Source organism: Myripristis murdjan, chromosome 3 (assembly GCF_902150065.1).
Source record: "Myripristis murdjan chromosome 3, fMyrMur1.1, whole genome shotgun sequence".
NCBI lineage: Eukaryota > Metazoa > Chordata > Actinopteri > Holocentriformes > Holocentridae > Myripristis > Myripristis murdjan.
Window position 1 is genome coordinate 1,659,586 of NC_043982.1, and position 23,654 is coordinate 1,683,239.

Consider the following 23,654-nt stretch of genomic DNA (forward strand, 5'->3'; position numbering starts at 1 on the left):
TGAGATTTTAGGCATAAGCCATAAGACATACAGCGGCTTTCTATCTGCTGGCTGCCGTTACGAAAGTGCAGTGATTTGTCCAAAAAACAGAAAGGTACTTTCAAAGCAATTTTTTAGGATCTATGTTTTGTTTTGATGTTTGAAATTGTAAAATTCCTCTACATGTATTAGATTAACGTCTTCTGACTAGTATTTAGTCACTTAAGATACATTTTGCTGTATTCACTCACACACGTACACACATGTACATCCTCATGTGCAACCACATTCATGAACACAGTTTGATGGGTGCATGTGTGTGTATATGAGAGAGAGTGAGAGAGAGAGAAAGAGAGAGGGAGAGATGGGTTGGAAACTCTGACAGAGTCCAGATCGTCTCTATGGACCAAAGTGGATGGGAGGCTAGGAAGATGGGGCAGACATTTGTCTGGGTAGTCCATGCTATATCTTCCTCACACTGATAAATGAATTAAGTGAGTGGGTTTCATTAAATATATGCTGCTTTCAAACGCTCCAATCTCACTCAACTGTGTCTACATTTGTTGTGAGCCTGTCTCCGCCTAGCAATTTGCAGTGCAGCGTTGCTTGTTCCGGAAGTCTCCCACATCACAGTGAATCTATTTCAGACAGTGCCCCGTGGCAATGCTCTATACCCTCCTGGCAAAGCATTTGTCTCCATTAGTTTTGACTGCAACTCAACCTGAGTGTCTCCCCCTGTGTCACTGGGGAAATCCCCCCTGCTCTGGGTACCAAAATCATAAGTAAGAACAGTTTTACTGCACATATATAAAATACACATAAACACTCATGGCACTGTGAAAACTGGCTAATTGGCACCTTGTGGTTATGGGATGAAATCAGCATGTCATTCATGGTACTGCAAGACAGACAAAATACAGGTAAATAGTCCATGCAAATCGGCCTTTGGATTTGCTGTGAGGTGATTTCACGGTACTGTTTTGTCATATTAGGACCGGTGTTGATTCATTGAATGTTTCCTGTGGAGGAATGGTTTTCTCCCTGTGGGGTGTAGAGTTACCAGCGCCGAGACCCAGATGTTTATCAGCCCTGTTAGAGAATGCCAAACGTGCTAATCCAGATGCTTAAGCTTTTTTGTCTTGACTGCCTCTGCATCCAGATCAATAATCCCCAATGTGTTCTCCATGATAAATGCTGATTTACTGTAATGCAACCACTAACAAAGAACATTACCAACCACTGAGGCTCAGCTGATATATATTTTGTAAGGCCAGTATCGGAACAGGTGTTTTTGGATTGAAGCTGCTGATATCTGATATTTGCTGATGCTGATATTTGATAACCATAAAGCACCATGCCAGTGATTTTTCATGTTTAGCCTAATATCTATAAATTGTATATACTTCATGTTTCTGTTCATCTTTTCCCAAAGCGAGCAGTCATATTTTAGAACTCTGATGTCATTTTTTCCTCCCTTTTATCCAGTCATTAGTTTCCATTCATTCCACTATGATATGAAAATGAACTTTCAGAGACTTCAAACTTTCTTCACAGCAGTATTCCATCACCGGAATAAAGTTGTCCACATTAGCTTTCCTAAAAGCAGCAGCCCTGTTGTGTTTTCATGATTTGAAATAAAGAGGAGCGGGTGGAGTGAAACAGTCTCTTCGCTGAAAAATAGTCCCTGCCTTACAACACCAATCATCAGTCCTGTGGTTTATGAATGGCAACAGCACAGACGCAGAACATAGTAATGTGGGTGTTTCAACCACAAATTAAAATCGATGGATTTTGATGATACATTGTAAAATATATAGTACTACATGATTTGCAAAATGGTTTGTTGCCATGTAAAAGGGTAAGAATACTGATTCATACGGATTCATCAAAAAGCTGGGTTTTATCAGCAAGACCTGTGCATCTTTCCAGACCGTTTGAAGTCTGATGAGATGCCATGTCTTCAGATGTCTAAAGACTCCCGGTGGTTGAGTCAGACAGACGGAGCGTGGCCTCGGTCGCCGTAAACTCTGATCAGAAGCTCCCAGCGTCTGGAAATGATTGGGCCTGATTTGTTCCGACTTCCTCCGCACTGGGAGATTCACACTCCAGTCATTAGAGAAACATCTTAGAACAGGCCAGCACACCTGCCAGATCCTACTGGGACAGGATTTGTGTGTGTGTGTGTGTGTGTGTGTGTGTGGGTGGGGTTTGGTTGTGTGTGTGTGTGTATGTGTGTGTACTTGACCACAAGTCTCTGTGCAGGATAGGGCCAGTTTGACTTGTGGACATAATTAGTGAAGACGTTGTGCAGAAATGGGTATTATCTGCTGGTGTGTGTACATGTGTTTGTGAATGAGTGTGTGCACCTTCATGTGCATGTGTGAGTGTGTACTTACATAACTGTGCATATCTTTATGTGTGTAAATCTGTGTTGTGTGTGTGTGTGTGTGTATGTGTGTGTGTTCACATATAATCATGATGAGGGCTGGAAATATGAGAAGTGTGGGTGTACGTGCAAGTTTGTGTGTGCATATATTTCTGTGCACTATATGTGCACGCGTGTGTGTGTATGTGTGTGTGTGTGTGTGTATTCACACTGCAGAGGACAGTGGAGGACGGCTGGAGTGAGAGCATTAAGCCTGCTTTAATCTCCAACTCCATTCACAATGCCCACACAAAAACACACACCCGCACTATCACACATTCACACATACACATACACACACACACAAACTCAGGGTTTATGTCTGGCTCCAGTGTTTCTCTTGGACTGAAGGTTGCCTCTGCCCACTGCTTTGCCTCCTCTGGTCTCAGACTCCCTTTAATGTCCGTTGACTCCTGCTAACTCTGCTGCTCTGACAGCAACATTGAAGAAGCAGAGGAAATATCTGTCTGCACTCCAATATGTCAGGCCTAAAGTTTAAAGGAACACACCAAAGTTTTAGTATGCTGCTGGCCAACTTACCCATCAAAGGGATCAGAGAAACATCTCAGAGCAGGCCAGCACACTTAATATATCAAAATAATAGTATCGAAATGTTCAGAATGACCGAACCACTTTCATATTTTCACCATTTTCAAAATCAGCCATGTGCACACAGTGGATTGTTGGCTGCAGGGATCCATGCTAACACTTTAAGGCTCATTTATGCTCCATTTATATACAAAAATTAATATGTCCTTTTCAAATGATGTAACACTGTTCTCAGAATGTCACTGTCCACGTCGTCTGTCTGTATACGTACATGATGTTGAGCATAAATGAGCCTTTAGCGTCACTGTGGATGCATTTGTAAAATTACTCCAACAGTTTGCTGTGAGCTCATTCTAGAGGATGGCACGGCACAGAATTATTTAGAAATGTATGAAACATGAAATCCCTCAGTACAGTGTCAAGATGGCAGAAACAGAAATATCGTGCAGGTTACATCCTTGATATGAAGTAACATTTCTACCATTTTAGAGGATTTTCTAGCCAGGCATGAGGAGGACTGTGTATGAAGCTATATTTTTGTAAGATCCAAAGTGTTTTGTGGTTAAAAAGCTGCCTAATGCTAGCTAATTATAATATTCATTGTGAATCCTAAGATCTGCTGCTGAATTTGCTTTGGGGAGCAGACCCTTTTCACAGCAGCCATTTTAAAATGGAATAATGGGGTAAACACAGGTGTTACTAATGATGTTAATTAAGGTTGCAATCCATTGAAGTGCTGCAGGGTGTTTCCAGTGAGCCAGCATGCATAATACTGCACCAGGACCGCTGTGGTGCAAGTTCACGCTTCACAAGAACGAGCTCATCTCACTCAGCTTAAAATGAACTGGTTCATGTTCATAGCTCACGATTTACAATTTTGAACTAAATTCACAGTCCTAAAAATGAACTAGTTTATGTTCACTTCTTACGCTTTTTTTTTTTTTTAAGCTGATCTTTTTGCACATTGCTTTTTGCACACTGTTGTACCTTGATCTCTAGTGTGCTGTGCTTAAATCTTATTCTTAATTTTTTATTTATTTAATCTGTAATCTATGGATACTGCTGAAAAACTGTGAATTTCCTTCGGGATGAATAAAGTATCTATCTATCTATCTATCTATCTATCTATCTATCTCCTGATCTGAGCTATTCTTCCTTAAAAGAATTTCCTTCTATCATCCATCCACAGTCCCTTAATCATTACCACTGCCCACTTCCCAAACTAAATGAATCACTGTATACTACTACAGAAACACACATAGATTACTTTTAAAAGCCAAGAAAAAACAATGTGAGCTTATAAACAATGTGTCATATAGCAGGACAAAGTAGACAGTCCACAGCACCACAGCAGGGACACAGACAGGTGCCGAGATGCAGTAAGCATGGACTTAAACAACAGATTCATTCAACCTTATGACTAATTTCCTCATAACCCAAATTTAAGTTAATAAGGATTAATTATGGATGTTTCACTCACCAATTGTTCCTGCTCAGCCAGCTGTAGTGCACTGTTTAGTATAGTCCATTTGTGTATTCCACCATCCTGCATAGGGAGCACCAAGCCACTGCCTCCATGCATGCCACCATAATAGAACAAAATAATCCCAACAGGTTAATGAGCTTTGCACATATCACAGTGCCTTTTTAAAATGACATCCTACTCTCCGTCATGGTGGCACACCTGTCAATCACTTTGTTTTTGTCAGTGTTTACATGTCCCTCTCACCACACAGCAAAGAAAGGCTGGAGAGTAGTCTGGCCTCATCCATACACAAGCACAAACAGCTCTTAATGAGCCACAGATGGCTGAAACTTCATTGGGCACTGGCTGCTGATGGGAATGGTTTTGTAAATTCTGTGGAGAATGATCAGATGGAGGTGTGCTTGATCCATGTCACTGGCAGTGAAGAATGGTCGCACTGCATCTGTGTTAAAATCCATGGCTAACTCAGAGTAAAATGCTGAATCTTCATTAATGTCATTAGTAACACTTATTTTTAACCTGTACTGATGTCCAAATAGCCACTGTGAATTTCCAAACAAGAATGCACAGAATACTCTGAATGTCCGAACATTTAGGATGCGCACTGATTCAGTGATAGCAAGCTTCATCCAACTCTATCATATAGTGGGATTTGGATTTCACTGAATATACTTTGTCTTTCAGGCAGCCCCAGAGAGCAACCTCTAGCTGATTGAAGTCAAGTGATCTGGAGCAAAATTCCAGCAGCCTCCTCCTTCCTATCCATCAGTTAAGAAAGGTGTCAGACACAACATATAATGTTTTTGACCCCTCACTCCCAAAGAGAACATCCCTCAAACTGATATGTCGCCCAGGAAGATTAGCAATAGGGTGATAGTGTGCTCATGAAGTTGCTGGAGGAAAGTAATCCATTATTCATGTAGTATCAGGGGAAAAAAAATATGGAAATGGTGCAGTGTGGGTCCTGTCAATGTTGTTTGACTAGCTATGTTGCAGATAAAATTGTAAAATAATGAACCAGCACATTTAGCCAGGCAGGTTACTGCAGAAAGAGCCTGCAGGCTGTGGAATCACCTCACTCGTGTTATTATCAAATAAATAGAACAGTTGAATTAATTTGAATTTCAGTGTTATTGCATGTTACATTATTGCCAATTGATGGCAGTATGATGCATTAAGTACTTATAATTTGCTGATGCAACACACCATGAGCTGACACCACTCGCTTGAAGCTGGAAAACTCCAGTCAACGCTGTCAGTGCAGTCTGGTGAGGCAAAGCAGCAACTAGCCCACCTCAAACCTTTGCTGCCACAGCCAAATGGATTGTGGATGTTAATGGACCATACCAGTGATTTTGACCCAGGATTTTGACAGCCAGTCACAATGCATGCTGGCCAGCTCCAATTGACAGTGGTAGATGACAGCCAAACTTGATGTGGAGAACTTTGGCTCCAAAAAAAAAAAAATTTCTTTTTCTTTTGTCTATATTTAGTCCTCATGGTGTTTCTGTCTCGCACTTCCTGTCAGTCAAACCGTGTGTCCAGAGCTGTGACTGTCATTTTCCTTAGATATTTTCCTTGGATGTTCTGAACTCAGAAATCAGAATCATGGATGTAAAATGCATCTCTCCCTGTGCACCAGAGGATTTTTCCCAGGAAAGAGTGACCGGACATTGAATGTTTACAGCAACAAAAGTCTTTCATGAACTGGCTGTAAGTGCACAGTGTTTGATACACAATTAGCTGTACCCTGCCCTGAAAGAAACTGGCCAGACTTCCACACAAAAGACATGTCAGTGTTGTGAGCTCAAGAAAAGACAAAAAAGAAAAGACAAGAAAAGCCGTAGCTGTAGGAATTCCAAGATCCTGAAAACATGGTCCACATACACACAGGCATGCTGGCACATAGGCAGACAAACACACACCCATACACACTCACATGGAGAGTGTCCCACCATGGTTGAATGATTCATGCATTGCAATGGGAGAAAGCTATTAATTGGTTCATTAATAAGGAGACATTCCTTGCTGGTCTCGCAGCCTGGTTTTCCTTGGAGCCAGCTGAATGGCTGCAGTGTGGTCCTCAGCTCTCTATCTGCCCTACATGGCAGATTAGGCCGGCCCTGTTTTACACCAGGACAAATGAGCTGCTACCAGTTTAGGCCAATGTTATTGTAAGCCGGCAGTGGAAATGTGCACTTTGTGGCAGTTAACACACACCAAGAGATTGGGTGTTGTTATTGTTGCTAACAAGGTGGAACGGAGTTAACAGCATGTCCATGTCGTCAGGGGGAGAGGAACGTTCTGCCATGGCACATTTCACACAAGGCTCAGGTTCATTCTGACTCTGTGTGTGTGTGTGTGTCTGATTGCGTGCATATCTGCGGGGTCTGTTTCGCTTGACATTTTGGGATTTGCCAGTTGGAACTCAGGGGAAGGTGGTAGATGGCTGCTGGCCTGATGAGGTGTGTTGCAGGTGGAGTTTCCTGACAGGTGTGTGTGTCTACACATGCATACTTTGTTGCACAGTTATTTTTCTATGGGTGCGTGTTCTGTGGGTATGTTTGTGTGGGCGCACATGTATTCATCACATTTACATTTTAGGCATTTAGCTGGTGCTCTTATCCAGAGCAACTTGAAATAAGGTCAACTCTAAAATAAGCTTCAGTTCCTATATCACTAAAATTGCAAGCGCCCAAGAGTAACAATAATTATAATAACACAAATGCACACAGCTCTTATCTCAAAGCATACTTTTCAAAATGCATTACAGGAGGGCATAAAAACAAGAGTAAAATGCATGAGGAATTTTTAAACATAACATGAAATAATTTCACAAGACAAGACTGAAACTGGACAAAATGAAGAACAAATCCCCAAAAAATAAATAAATATATAAAATCACACCCTGTGTACACATATTCTTGTAACCATCGAACAATCATGCAAGGGAGATAGATAGATAGATAAGATAAGATAAGATAAGATATTCCTTTATTAGTCCCACGGTGGGGAAATTTCACGTATTACAGCAGCAAAGTGGATAGCAAAATATGAAACATAATCTATCTAAGATAGATAGATAGATAGATAGATAGATTTTATTGTCCTTTTTCAGGATAATTGTTTTCACTTCCGAATAGCCACGAGGATTACACAAACAACATTACAGAGGGAACACCAACCAATACAATATCATACCAATACAATACCATAGCACATACCCGCCACCATACATATACATTTCATTCACCACAGTTACAGTCTTTTCATTTTCTTGTTCAGTACAGTTATGGCATATGGGATAAAACTTTTGTTGAATTTTGAGATGGCTGAAGCAAGAAAGAGTAAGACCTGCAGAAGGCTTCTCTGTCTTCATAAGAAACGAATCAAGTCGAGTATTTTCGGTCAGATCTAATAGGTGCCTATTGGCTGGTGTGAATTCCTTTTTGTATGTATGTATCATTTCAATCAGCTCAAGTCTTGCCTTGTGGCCTGTTGCGTTCGATTAATGCTAAGAATGTTTTTCTTCTGCCTTGCTCTGCAGAAACTGTGAGGGCAAAAACATCCGCTACAGAACCTGCAGCAATACGGTGAGTCTGCTCTTTACAGCTCAGTATGAAGACTACTTCATTGATTTTCAATTTATACATATGTATACAATGTATACATATTCACTGGCTCAAACGGAAACAAATTGGAAAGCTATATAAATGTCACATCGATGTTATCTCTCTCTCTCTCTCTTTTTTTTCTAAAATCTGCATTAAAAAAAAAACTCCACGCTTGGTGGCTTCAAGTGGCAGCAAGAGGTAAACTGAAAATTCTGAAGTAATAGGGTTAGACAACAAAAATATGCAATTTCCTGTTAAAATGGGTTTTATTGACTCCAACTGAAAACTGCAAAAACCTTGGCCAATCGGTTGATTTTTGTCCTGAGTCAAATGATCACTGTTGCTTGGGATTAATTTTAAGCTAATAGAATAGCATGTAATAATGATCCAGTCAGAACACCACCTCAGTCACTTTGCTGGACGGTTGGTTGGTGTTACCAGGGTCCAGACAATATTGTTACCCTACGAAGGCAGCTAAAGCCCACCCGGTCCTGCTGGAATGGATTACTGTAGAAAATACAGCCCCTATAACTCTCAAACAAACTCTCAAATCTTGGTGGGTGATGAGGATAGTACTCAAGAACAATATTAAAAAAAAAAGAAAAAAGATTTTATTCATTATTCATTTACCATCCCTTTAAATACCCAGAAATTTTAACACCCAGGGGAGAAGTGCTGCTGTTTTGGGGGAACTTTTACATAGTTTGCTCTTAAGTTTCTGTTTGTCACTTACAGTTTGCTGACAAGCTTTCCCAGTATCTATACTAACAGCAGAATTTCATTAGAGGAAATAGGTGAATTGGTATATCTACAGCATCTCATTTAGAGGGACTGGGATGCTGCTCCCTGTTGCAGTTCTACTTGATGAAACATGATTTAGTCTTGCCTAGTTCTGCTTTAAGTCACTCTTTTTGTTGATTTAGTTAAGTCGTAGGAGGAAACAAGGGTGAGGAAACGTTTTGGCTGGAACTGTCTCCAAACGTGTTCTCAGCCCCTTTATGAACAGAATGGACAGCCTCCACCCAGTTACAACTGAGGATTAGTCCGGCCCAAGCCGTAAAGATGTAATGTATGTTCTGCCAGCTAGGGAAATAAGGGATGCAGTAGTTGTTATACTAACAAAGGCTTCCTCATACAGTATGTGAATAATCCCTCTGACAGTCCTTGACAGTGGTCCATCTGGTAAAATCAACAGCCTTCATTTGCTCCATCATAGCCCAGGAACCACAATCACCCCCATTATGTTAGCTCAACAGTAGGACTGCACTCACAGACCACAGAAACACATCCAGCCTGTTTGGAGCAGCAGGAACAACCACAGTCGTTCTCACACCATTCTTTAATCAAAGGAAGTCTTATTTCTCTCCCTTCCCCATTGAAGCGGTTATGTCTGGATTTATTGTGGAGCGGCAGTGATTTCAATCACATCCAGTGGGAAGAGTTCCCGGGATAATATTTATCCCATCTCTCCCCTCTGGGTATATAGAGAGCTCTGTTTAGTCGAGGCATGATACTGGCAACCAAGGGATCCGCTTGCTGGCAGATATTGAGGATGAGATAGTTTGTGTTTATGTGTGTGTGACTGAGTGAAGGTGGGGTGTCTGGGTGAGTGTGTCCTGTTCTCATTCAGGGAGACATGTGGTGCAGATTTATTGGTTGAAGACAGTTTGTCAGATGTTGCCTGGTGAAACAAGCCTCTCTTATCGATTCAAGACAGTTTTCAACCCCAGTGTCTAGGAGTTATTCTGTGCTCAGACAAGCTGACTTTTTTATTTGCATATTCAATCAGCATATGGTCAGTCTGGGCAGGAAAAGACAAAAAAAAAAAAAAAAAAAAAAAAAAAAAAAAAGCAAACATGGACATCTTATCTTTTGTGGGCAAAATGGTAAACGATATTTCTCCGTGGTTTGAAATGTGCATCTCTCAAAATGCAACTTACTCTAATCAGATCGGATTTCGTTTTTTTCCATCCCCACATGACACACTGTGACAAGAAGAGTGCAGAAGAACAAACATTTAAGAAAACCAATGAAAGAATACACAAAAGAATTGTGACTGGACAAACAAAGGGGTTTCCAGCATTCTTCCTCTGGCTTAACCAAGCTAGAAAATGCCAAAAGAAATGGCAAAGGCACATTACATGTCTGCTGTAGTTGCATTGCTGTACAGTGGGGATGTTGATGCAGTAACCATCAGCAGCTTTTAAATCATCAGTTCACTGGAAACAAAACTGAAATCACATGATTTTGAATCACTCAAAACATGTGTTGCAAATGGCTAAACACATACATTTAAAATTGGAGCAGTGGTGCACTGCAAAAAAACTCATCCTAACAAGTTAACAGTCTCATATTCAGTATTACAATCTTGTTTTCCTTCAAACAACTGAATAAATCTGCGAGTGGGATGAGGTAATCCCACTTGTTTCCAACGCTGATCATCTAGTTTCCAGAATTCCAGAATCAAGTGTCATTTTCTTGATCGCAGTGGCTGATACGCCTTATCCTGCCTTGTTTCAACAGATTTCTACTTGTTCCCAGAAACATTCATGAAACAGGTGAAATTTTATTGAAATGGAGACTGCAGTTGACTAAAACTGCCATTAAGTACAAAATTGATGGGGGCCATACTCTCTCCATTAAAATAAATGGGTTTTTTTTTCTCTTCTTTTTAGTGAAGAATATTAAATGTTTCAGCCAAGACAGCTTTCATAGGGCAAAAATCCACAAGAAAATACAGCAGTATACACACCATAAATAATCCAGGAGGCTAAGTGATCGCTGATACACTGGTGTTTTGTCAAAGGAGTGGTCACACAAAGGAGACAAGCAATTATATAGCAAGATCCAAGTAATCAATTTTGTGTTTGTGACATATACATTCATAGGCGGAAATCCCGGGGGGGTCGGGGGGGACAAGACCCCTCCATCCATAAAGTTGTCCCCACCCCCAGAAAAAACATTGTTAACACTAATGAATAATTTTGAATAATATAGTAATATTCAATGAAAGCAAAATGCAAGCGGTGCTATTTATAAATGTAAAATAGTGTGTATTTAAGTGTTAAAAAGTTATGACGAAGTTATGAAATGTGATTTTCACCCCTGTATACATTGAAATGTAAAGTTGCACTTTCAGTTGCCAAATGGCTTGCTAGCATTGCCAAATACTGCTAAAACATTAGCTGTTGCATGAAGATGAGTTTTCCATATTGGGTTAAGAAAACCTCACTGGTATGATTGTTTGTTCCCTGTTTTTTTTTTTGTTTTTTTTTCTTCAGAGCTGGACAACTGGAACACACAGAGGTTGTAATTACAATCCACTATGTTGGAATTTCTGACTCCCGGCTTTGAATAGAACACTCACTCTCCCTTTTATTCTGCTCATCTTCCCCTCATTCACTCCTCTCCTTTTTCTTCACCACAGGACTGTCCAGCCGAGTCTGGAGATTTCCGGGCCCAGCAGTGTTCAGCCCACAATGATATCAAGTACCAGGGTGTGGCCTACGAGTGGGTGCCTGCACCCTATGACCCCTCAGCCCCCTGTGCCCTGCGATGCCAGGCCAAAGGGAGGAGCCTTATTGTGGAACTGGCCCCCAAGGTGCTGGATGGGACACGATGCCGGGCAGATGCCTTGGACATGTGCATCAGTGGAGTGTGTCAGGTATGAAATGGATTCATAAAAACAGATAATCTTGGTGCCAGTGCAGATATGTTAGCTGATAGTGTATGTTTTGACAATATTGTGCTTTTATCAAAAACTGGATATTGGCTTTTTTTTTTGGCAGAAGGAAAATATGATATTGAATATCAGCATAAAGTCTTGGCTCACAGATTCAAGTAAAAAATATCTCCAGTTACAATCTTAACTTATATTAAACTGTATAGTACCTGGAGTGCCGAGTGATTTGACTGCAATAATGTGAGCACCACATCTTTTTAAATCAGATGAGATTAGACCAGATTTGAAACTTTATTATAAACATGAAGCAATACTGAAGGATAAGACTGGGGAGTAATGAACATAGTATGACAAGTAATCAAACCTACCAAACACAAAAAAATAATACAATGCGTAAATAGAATATTGAAATAAATATGGAATGTCCTCATGTGCAGATTACAGTTGGAGGCAGATGGACAAGTGAGCATCCTCTTCAATTCTCAATACAGGACAGCAAAGTACACAGAAATGTGTAAATATGCGTTGCAGGATTGCAGATACAATTATGAAGAAATATAGATAAATATTCATATGCAAATATGCATTATAGTAACTCAAATTATCAGGCTGTTTTTGTCTTTGCCCCACACTGTTATCATGTTTACTCTGGATCAATACCCAGCATTTCCACCCAGTACAACCATGTGTTCTGTGTGTCATCTGTTCTGACATAGCAGCTCTACTCAGAGTATCCGCATAACTGTTTTGTGGCTGCTGCCAATAATGTGGAACCACATGTGGGAATGGGCCATCATGTAAGGATGAGCTGCAACATGGAAACTTTTCTCTGGTCCCTGCAGTGTCATAATCATGTCAAAGAGCCTATATTTAGTATAGATGATGTTGTCTTTGGGACCCGCAGAGCAGGATTTACTGTCGGATCTGTTCCCTTCCCAGAGGCAGGATGCTTGATTACAGACTGTTTTTTACTGGATGACAGGAGGAGGAGCACATGTATCATGCTGACAGACTCATTTCTAAAACAATTATTTATATACACTGTTTGGCCCACAGGTGACATGCTAGAAAACACTCCGGTGATGAGCTACTGTGCATTTCCATCCAACTGTCAAGTGGATTTTAAGTGAACTTTTGAAATGTTGCCAAAGTTAAAATGTAACTTAAGTGCATTTACATCAGCTCGGTTGAAGCGGAAAGCAAGGACTGATCATTTTTGGGCAGGATGTTGTTGTTGTCGTCCATATTTATATTCTTTTGTCCATATTTATTTAATTGTCCATATTTACAGGCTCAAGACACAAAATACAGAAACATACTTGGCCATTTTTGAATATGTCAACGAATGGTCATACATCCATATTGGAGGATTCTTGACAGCAGAGGCAGTGATTACAACATTTCTTGGAGGTTTTAAGCTGTTGTTCAAAGAAATTGAACGAAATTTTTATTAAAATTGGTATGTGAATATCATATTTATGATTTCATTCATTGTAAAAATACCAGGAAAATAAGCTCAGCTCTAGTAAATATGCTGTGTGCTATGTTGGGAAAAAATATATATATTTAGGGAATCAGGAAAGTAATGAGACATGGTGAGAGAACAAGAGTAAAGAAAGAGAAAGAAGGGAAAGCACTGGGAGGAGAGACAAGTTAAGAAGAGTATAGAAGTAAAATGAGAAGGAATGAGAGAGTGAAAGGCATCCACCCTTCTCTGCTTCCTCAACAGTAGCCAAGAGGACAGGGTAGTGTTCATTAATCAGCCACATTTACAAAACGTGCTCCTTATGCAAATCCCCTGGCCATATCCACATCCACAACCACCAGCTCACAATGCAGCTACTTCAGTGGAAAAGGCAGACACATTTACTCCATGACACGTGAAATTACACCGCTGCTGATATCTTAATACAGGAGTCCTAAGAGGCTTACACTGCTCCCCATCTAGAGCTGTCATCCTTAAGTATCACACTTTGATAATACTACAATAGCACAGACATTTTCACCAGCCGAGAGGGTGTTTTTCAGCGCTCATCTCTCACCCTGTTGGCTCTGTGCAACACTGTCTGTAAGTTGAGTAAAAAGAAAAGGCACAAACAATATGAAGAATTTGGAGGGCTGGGGCGGGTGTAGGAGGTAGAGGGTGGGGGTGGAGGGTGTAATGGGGATATAATGGAGTCTTCCGCCATAGATGCAAGGGAAAATCTCTGGTGTTTACATTTGCTGTCTTAGTATCAGTGTTGCTGTGCAGCGTTTCAGATCTTTCTCTGTGTGCTGCTGTGGTCAGTGCCAGATCCCCGTCACACACCATTAACAAAATTACCCCTTAATGCAGCTGAGTTGTTTATGTGATATACTTGAGAGTGTATTTGTGTGTGCGTATATGTGTGGTAGCATGCATGTGAATGCAAAAGCCCCTGCATTTAAACTATCATGGGACAGTAAAACTCTCCACTGAAAACCAAGACGATAAGAAGGAGATAAGAGATGAAGAAGACAAAGATGAAGAAATGGAAGTATTATGATTCGACAAATTATAAAACACATTCATGCCTGTTGGTGTGGAATCTAATTAAAAGGTCAATCAGAATCAACTCGGAAACATGTCATAAACAACCAATAGTACTATACATACAGTAGGTCCATAAGTATTTGGACAGTGACACAATATTCATAATTTTTCCCTTGTACACCACTACAATGGATTTGACAGTGAGTAATCAATGCTTGACTGAAATGCAGACTTTGAGTTTTAATTTAAGGGGTTGAACAAGAATATGGCATTAAGATTTTAGGAATTACAGCCAGTTTTATACATTGTCACCCCATTTTCAGACAGTACCAGATGTCCAAGAAATAGTGTCAAGAATGAAGAGCTGGACAGCACCAGGCCCTGACATGATCCACACCTACTGACTAGAGAAGCTCACTGCACTCTATGGAAGCCTAGCAGCACAAATGAACCAGCTGCTAATGGATGGGACCCACCCAGAGTGGCTGACCCAAGGATGGACAGTCTTGATAATGAAGGGCCTGAAAAAGGGAATAATTCCATACAAGTACCTACCTATAACCTGCCTCTCTATAACATGGAAGCTCCTGTCAGGCATCATAGCGGCTAAGATGAGTAGGCACCTGGCTCAAGACATGAGTGGGGCCTAAAGGGGAATTGGCATTAACACGAGAGGAGCTTAACACCAGCTATTGGTCGACAGACCAGTCACTCGGGACTGCAAGGCCAAGAACACCAACCTGTGCACTGCCTGGATCAACAGGACCTTAAGAGCCTTCATCAAGAACGTGATGGTAATGTGGAGGACAACTCTAGAGGCCAACTCCAAGCCAATTGCACAAGTTAGAATCAAGTGTGGCATATACCGATCCCCTGTCCTCCCTGCTGTTCTATATAGGCTTAAACTGCCTCAGCCAGATCATCATGAAGAACTTGCTTTGGAGTTCCAGTGTATCAACCATCAGGCAGTTCCTCTACATGGATGACACCAAGCCATATTCCAGAAGTGAGTGAGACATTGACTCACTGACCCATATCTCCAGAATGCCATTCGGACTGGATAAGTGCGGTAGGATGGTATCGAAGAGGGGCAAGATGGTTGCAGTTGAAGGGGTTGAACTACGAGAAGGCAACATAGCAGACGTGCAGGACAGCTACAAATACCTTGGAATCCTGCAGGCAAATGGAAACCATGAGGAGACCACAAGGAGGTCAGCCACAACCGAAACACCTCCATAGAGTAAGGCAAGTCCTTAAAAGTCAGCTGAATGGACATAACAAGATCTGAGCCATCAATACCTACACCGTGCCTGTGATCAGATACTTCGCTGGTATAATATCCTTGCCACAGGAGGAGATAGAGACCACTGATATCAAGACAAGGAAGCAGCTCACAATGCATGGAGGATTTCACCCTAAGTCCAGCACCTTGAGGCTGTACACTAAGCAGAAGGAGGGAGGCTGAGGACTGCTGAGTGTCAAATGCACCATCCAGGATGAAACAACCAAGATCCAGGAATATATCAGGAAGATGGCCTCCAGTGATAACTTGCTAAATGAATACTTCAGGCAGCAGAAGCCCAATGAGGAGGAGGGCGCAGAGGAAGAGGCACTATCATGGAAGGACAAGCCCGTGCATGGCATGTATCATTGACAAACAGCAGCAGTGGTTGATATCTAGAAAATATAGCAGTGGCTGGAAAAGCCAGGACTGGAGGGCAGCACATAGACACTGATCATAGCAGCACAAGAAAAGGCCCTAAGTACAAGATCCATACCAGGCAGGCCCCAGATGTGGGCTGTGCAAAGATGCCCCTGAGACAGTACAGCACATCACAGCAGGGTGCAAGATGTTGACAGGTACAGCATACATGGAGTGGCTGGCAGAGTGTACAGGAACATCTGCACAGCATTGGGGCTTGAGGTCCTCGGATCAAAATGGAAGACACCACTGAAGGTGGTTGAGAACAACAGAGCCAAGATCCTGTGGGACTTCCAGATCCAGACGGATAAACTGGTGGTTAATCAACCCAGACATTGTGGTACAGTACAAACAGCAGAAGAAGGCAGTAGTGCTAGATGTAGCAATCCCGAGCGACAGCAACATCAGGAAGAAGGAACAAAAAAAAAAAAAAAAATACCAAGGGCTGAGAGAGAAGCTTGAGAAGATGTGTGGTGTGAAGGTAACAGTGGTGCTGGTGGAGTTCTCAGGGCTTTGACCCCCAAACTGGGAGAGCGGCTCCAGCAGATTCCAGGAACAACATCTGAGATCTCCAGAAGAGCACAGTCCTCAGAACAGCTAAGATACTGCACAGAACCCTCATGCTCCCAGGTTTCTGGTAGAGGACCTCAGCTTGACAGAGACACAAGACCGCTCAATAGGGCGAGTGAGGATTTTAAAAAAATATTTCTTCATATATATTTTTTTCCATATATAATCAATCAAACTGCACCATATACCAGAGTTGAAAACCATATGATACTTTTAACAAAAGCCCAGTATGGGCCCCAATTAACAGTCTACTCCATTGCATGTAGAGTATCAATGTCTGTCTGCTACACTCAATACAGTTTGCCACAGTGGTTCATTTTCCCACAGAGTGTGAAGCCTTACTTTCTTTATCCTGAAAGAGAGACTGTAGAGTGTTTGACTTCACTGTTTGCTCTCTGTTTAGACGGCCCACTACTGTATGAGTAAACATGGCTGACAGTTGAACAGATGCAGATACTCCATAAGTACTGGTGGCTTTAGGCGTCTCCTTTTATTCATTTGTTTGCCAGCTCTGGAAATAGTGCTGCAATAATGCCAGAGAGCTCAGTTCTGTTTATATTCTTCCATGAGTACAGTTAAACTAAGCAAGTGTAAGCAGTAGATGCTGGTTATGTTGATACAGTATTCCAGACATGTCAGGAAGTCAAAAAATGTTTTTATTTTCCTCTTTAGGTGTAGAAAATGTCATGAACTGTGAGAATCTGAAGTCCTTTGGTCTATCAGGTGATTTCTATATGTAAGAGTGCAGAGATCCAATCAGAACACCACCTCAGTTTTTATTCCTGCTGGCCCAACTGCACCTGTTATCCTCCGCTAGCCTCAACAAACAGGAGTAACACTAACTCGGCATGTCTGGGATAGTTTTATCAATCTAACATTCTATCAGGAGAGGCGAGAGCTAGCAAAGCACTTCTTCTATCTAATATGGTGCTTCAGATAGTGATGGCGTCACTGACTTACTCTACTAATCTTACAAAGTGTACATTTTTAGCAGGTGAGCTCCACATGTTAGCTTTGAAAATCCCTGCTTTTAACTGGAAATTTAGTCACTGTGTTTTCTGAAATGCATTTAGTGTCCATCATGGCATGGTGGCAAACAGTGTAACACAAAAAGCACCATTTTTTTATAGTCCTCAAAATGCAATGAAGTGTGATTTTCAGCATTTGTTGATCTTATGTTTATCTAAACCTGGCCTATGCACCCTAGAGGAGCAAAGGGCCTAAGAATGTTTATCTAAACACCTGTGTGGCAAATGGGTAAATATATAAACTTGAAATGTGAAATTGTACTTAAATATCTTTGCTATTGCCAATATAATTCACATAACATTAACTGTTGCATGAGGAGGAGTAATTTAAAAACGCAAAGAAAATCTTGCAACCGTCCATTTCCCCTCAGGAGCAAAAACACCAGAATCAAACAGGTTGCAGTTACAACCTACCACTTCCGACTTTGAGTGGAACACAGCATCAGTTCCTTTTTTCTTTTACTGTCAGCTTCTACTTAATGCCCTTCCAAGGCTTCGCCCCCCCACCAACCCTTCCTCATTCACTTTGATTTTATTGGATTCTGCCAGCGAGAGTGCTAATTTGTTTGTCGATGTGTGAAGAACTGAAAGCTGAATAAAATCCTGCACACATTCATAGGCAAAAAAGAGAGTCGTTGAGCTACATAACGGCTTCATGACCTTCATGCTTGAGAAGATGACAGATTGTATTTATATTGCTCTCTTCATTGCACCCCTGCACTGTTTTCATGTGGCGATACAGACATGAGTAGCACCTAGCTCCTCTTGTGAGAGCTCTTATTGACTCCAGTTATAACTGCCGACTGCTGCCAGCCCACAGTAGGCAAAAGCACTGCTGACTGTCCCTTTCATGTGTGGATGAGGTATGTGCTTGGGTTTCATCTCTGAGAGCCGTGGGCCTCTGCTGAGTGCCTCTGTTGGACTGTAGTGTACTGAAGCAATCGACCATGAGAGGCCTTCAGCTTGTGCATGACACCAAATCACAGCTGTGATGTTATTTACAAAGACATAAGACTCGAGTGTTCTATTACTTTTATATAACAGTTACGATTTTGTAGTGACATTACTATTTTTATTTTGAATAAAATGTTGAAATAACTACAAAAAGTAGTTCCCCAAATTAAAACTTCTTTAGCAATATGACTCAATCTGTAACATTCAACATTACATTTGTTACAATGTAGCTTCTCATTTCTTCTCCACTTTGTTCAGCTCATTTTCTGTGACGCCATGTAAGGACGAGCTTAACTTTATGAACAGTATCAGTATCAGTATTTGTATTGCTTTTGTTTTCTTCTTCAGACTCATGATCCAAACAGTTTGGATTTTGTTTTACTACCTGCCTAGTTTTACTACCTATTTCAGGTAATAAAACGCCAAAAAAGGAATGCTTGTTATTTTCAGGTCGGTTTCGGTTGCTATGCTCTCGTGCTCAGGTTGGGTTTGAACAAAAATTTGCAGCGTGATTCACACTCTAATTTGGAAACATATTTATTGTTGGCAGCACAGAAAATATTGTTTTAGTTAGCTGTTGTCAGTTGTTACATGCAGACAGTCATGCAGCTCCTGTGATGTTACAATAAATAACACAGGCTCTTGACCAATCAGATTGCTTGAACAGAGCGTGTGAGGAGTGATGTGGCACTACCAACTTCTTCTACCAATAGAGGACCAATAAAGGTCCATGCAACCCTTTGCTTAACTGACAGAAAAGGAGCATATAAAAGGTGTGGATTTATACTACCTGTGTACACTCTGTGATCATTAAAAAGTGGTGTCTGTCTGATATAGGTTTTTGAAGGCCAGTACTGATCTTTTTTTTTTTTTTTCAGTACTGATTTTTTTTAACATTGAAATGACAGGAATTTGTGCCAATATTCAGTGTCTTTAAAAAAGCAAAACAAAAGCATTTATATTTACACAAGCATATACATCACATGTATATTTACCTGTGATGTTCACGTCTTGTCCATTTGTTTTAAAGCTCTGAAGTTGTTATACTGTTTTCAAAGGACCTTATGCAAACAGTAATTTGTGCTGACAGTCAAAATTCAGATTTTTCACCATTTTCATGATGCAAAATCCTCCCAATTTCAAGTATTTAATGTGTCCCCGAGAATCTTATTCTTTTCATGGTGGAAAAGCTTGTGAAACATAATAACACCATCGTAGGACACTAAATCTCTCCTCTGAAAGCCAGACTGATGAAATTCCTTCAGGGTTAGCAGCTCCTTAAGGCATGGTGATCCACCTCACATTTTCAGTGGTAGGGGAAACTCTGGGATACATTAATCTTTTAAAGAGGCATAAAGTAATCCACAACCTTTAAATCAAAATGGGTAGATTCCTGTGCATAGCTGCAGTTTCTCTTAACTTAAAACAAAATGCTGATTTTAAATATATCAATAATTAATTTTGTCACACATAATAACTCATAGACTAATTTGCCTGAGGTTACTTTTTTTTTTTTTTAATTCTAAGTATAAGTGAACTTAAGTGTGCAGTCATGTGAAACACCTTGTCCATGTTTCTCTCACTTGAAATTATTTAAAGTATGTAACTTCAGACAGTTCAGTCGATTGATTTAGTTCACAGCAGATGTATCTTTTTTTGATCATTTATAAAATGACCAGTTGCTATTGCAGTAACATTGACAGAGGTTGAAGTGTACTGAAACTCAAGTGGGTGGGGAGCTCTTGATTCAAATCAGGCTACAATTTGCAAAATGAGTTTTGAAAGTGAGAAATCTCAGCACCTAGCCAAGTAATCACAGAGTCACTGGTATTAACCCAGGTCGCATACTGATTCCTGCTGAGTGTAGGACACTTGGCTCCAACTCATTGTCAGGAGGCAGTTTATGTGCTGACTTTGGCCTGTACTTGGCAAGCGTAAACTGGCTTGCTGTCAAATGGACCTGCTTTTGGTAGGGGTCCGGCTATATATATATATATATATTTATATATATATATATATGTGTGTGTGTGTGTGTGTGTGTGTGTGTATATATATCTCCATTTGGCATGATCAGTTCAATTCTATGACACAGGCCAACTTCAGCTTGCGCAACTTTGGCCGGACACAGTTTGAAAGATGTTTGAGAATCACACCCTGTAAAGGGACATGAGTGGAGCAACTCTGGCCCAATGCTGGTGACACTGGCTCAGTTGCTTAATTTGGCCAGTTCACTGAAAAAGCATAGCCCAACACAGGTACGTCACAGCAGTCATTGGAGACCTGTGTTGGATGTCTGATGGAAAAACAGGTGCTGCAGGCCCTGGCATATAGAAAAGGCACTGGTCAAGTCAGGTTAAGGTATGAGATGGCATCGCCTGGTGATGGAGGCAGCAGGGGTATGGGGAGTATGAAAGAGAGAGGTGGAGGGATTGGGGGATACTGTAGCTGGGACTTGTCAATGACAGAATGAGGCCAGTCCCCCCTCCAGTGCATGTATATGGATTAATAATACACTACATAGCAGCATGAAATCCAGCTGTATACAAGGAGAAGGGAAAATAAATACAATTCCTGAGAGTACAGGGGAGGAGAGGTGTGTGTTTGTGTGTTCTGCGTGTGCATGTTTAGGCGTCACTTTGTTTTACCTGCCTGTCACAGTAAGTCAGACGACAAAGCCTAGCATATCCACATAAAGGCTGTGTTTGTGTGTGTGTGTGTGTGTGTGTGTGTGTGTGTGTGCGTATCTAAACTCATTTGTCCCACCTTTTATTTACAGAATAGAGTTTGCCTAGAGAGTAGAATTTTCTCTGTAGACAAACCTAAACCTCTACAATGATGACTGAAGTCCAAGGGCTCTTTCGCACTTATTTGTGCGTTCGTCTGGTTTGAATCAGACTGCAAATGATACTACTGAGCTGTTCTTTTTCGTCAGATATTGTTTCAACCTGCACAAATTTAAGCGGACCAGAAAATAGAGAACAATTTTCGGAGGGGTGTGTGGGAAGGATGTATACTGGCACAAAATGTAAACAAACCTTTTGCAAGTGTGCATAATGTTCATGGAACTGAGCACAGAGAACATGGAGCATTCGGAGATGCTGGCAGTAATGCTGCTGTGGCGTTCCAAACACAGTTAGAGGATCTGGGTTTAGTATGAACGCTTGTTAATACTCTGAGCTTTCAACAACGTGTTGATGTACTTTCCTGGAAAGACGTGCTGTAATCAGGCATTGGTATGACCAGGAAAAGTGAGCAGAGGGATCCCTACAATGACCTTTAATAATTAAATCTAATGTTTTTGGCTCCATTCCTGCAGTTGGGTTGAATCAGGGTTGAATTGTGTTCTTACTGCCATAGAACCGCTTGGAAGTGGCTTAACCCTTTATAGGGCAAGTGACTATTTTTGGTAATTTCAGAAATTTTACATATGAGGCCCATCCCCTGTCTCAGTTAGTTCAATAATCATTTGGTCTTCACCCAGCCAATCAGCAAAGATCGCTCTACATCCTTTTTTTTTTTTTTTTTTTTTTTTGAATTTCAAAGTATTTCAATGAGTGCCCTATAAAGGGTTAAACCCCACCCTTCACATGAAGTCTCACACTAGTGTAATTGTTGTTCTCACACCTGCCCACACTGCACCAATGGACTAAAACAGACTATATACTTCATATGTGAAAATATCCACCTCTTTATTTTCCGCTTCATCACTGCATGTATGTGTTATTTCTTAATTATGTGTAACATCATCACTGGTTTCTGCGGGCTGTTTGAAACCCAGTAAGTCTTACTTCATTGCACCACTATATTTATAACAATGGCATCTTGTGGGGGTTTTGAAAGACTACATGCCCAGCAACAACAGGGTCATAGCCTAGTATGTATTTGTGTTGATGTAGACTGTGTGCAGAGTTCTACACAAGAATCCCCCAAGGAAGCAAGTTAAAGTGAAACTGATTAGATGTGGTTAATTGTGATAACCTACTTGTTTCATCTACCTGCTTAATCCTTTTCAAATATGTCTTTAGACTGTGGGTAGAAGTCTGTGAAGTCATGCTGATCTTCTGCACCACCTTGTAGTATTAATGCAACATGTAACCCAGCCCGACCTTGATCATGTGTGCAGTTGAAAGGGATGCTTAACCTTAAATGCAATTTTTTGAGTGAAAAAAAAAATGTATGTTTGAGAAATACAAAGCATAGGACTGGATACCAGAGACTTGGATTAAACAGCATGAAGTGTGAGCTTTTTAAAAGGAGCTTTTGATAGTGTTTTGCTGTGGTAAAATCGTAACATTACGGATGCATTTTTCCTGTTTTTGGAATACAAGTTTAACATGAAGGCTTGTGAGTAAAACTTTTTTTGTCAGGGATTGAAGGCACCACTAGGTACTTGAACGTGATTGCAAACACAGTGCATTACGGGTTAAGCGTCCCTTTAACCCCCTTTTTGTCTTTGTGTCTGTTCATCCCTTTGACCAGCCCTGTATCTCTCTCTGAGTGTGTATTTGCACTGTGTGTGCAGGAGGTGGGCTGTGATCGCCAGCTGGGCAGCGGTGCCAGGGAGGATAACTGTGGCGTCTGCAGTGGCGACGGCTCCACTTGCCAGCTGGTTCGAGGACAGGCCCTGCCGCACCTTTCACCAGAAGAACGTAGGTACACGACCACCAGCCCCACCACAACAACGACTTCCTATTTCTGTCACCTAAATATCTTCACTCACTCAGGTCTCATTTCTAAGTTCCATGCACTCTGAGCTAAGCTCCACCATTTAGCACGCCGTGGGCTTTAATACTGAAATATGTACCGATCCAGGCGCCCCCGACAGTCCTTCCCCGCCCCAAATCTTTCTAAGCCCGTCATCTTCCGGCCCTCCGCAAATAGTTCATCCCATGAGCTTCCCAAGCCTTTTTAGTAAATACACCCTCAGCTCAGACCTAATCTCTATCCGCTGGCTGCAGACAAAGAGTTTCATAACTGGAGAGAAAGCATGTACTGTACTACTGCCCAGATCCTCTCCCGTTCATGCTCAATGGGGGGTAAGTAACAAAGCTGGATGTCTCTCTGCTGTCACCTGTCTTGGCTACATGTCAGCCCTTGCTGGGTTGGCCACAGGCCTTCAGATGCTGTCTCAGGTTTGGCCTGCCCCCTGTGAT

At 41.3% G+C, this 23,654-nt stretch overlaps 1 protein-coding gene across 1 annotated transcript in view; it reads left to right on the forward strand.

The window, feature by feature from the left end:
- LOC115356997 (ADAMTS-like protein 3) overlaps positions 1-23,654 on the forward strand; it is a 141,761-nt gene that overhangs the window by 95,126 nt on the left and 22,981 nt on the right. Inside the window, exons 5-7 of the mRNA XM_030048316.1 lie at positions 7,987-8,032; positions 11,481-11,717; positions 23,024-23,150. Coding sequence (XP_029904176.1) covers positions 7,987-8,032; positions 11,481-11,717; positions 23,024-23,150 — 410 coding nt within the window. The remainder of the gene's footprint in view (positions 1-7,986; positions 8,033-11,480; positions 11,718-23,023; positions 23,151-23,654) is intronic.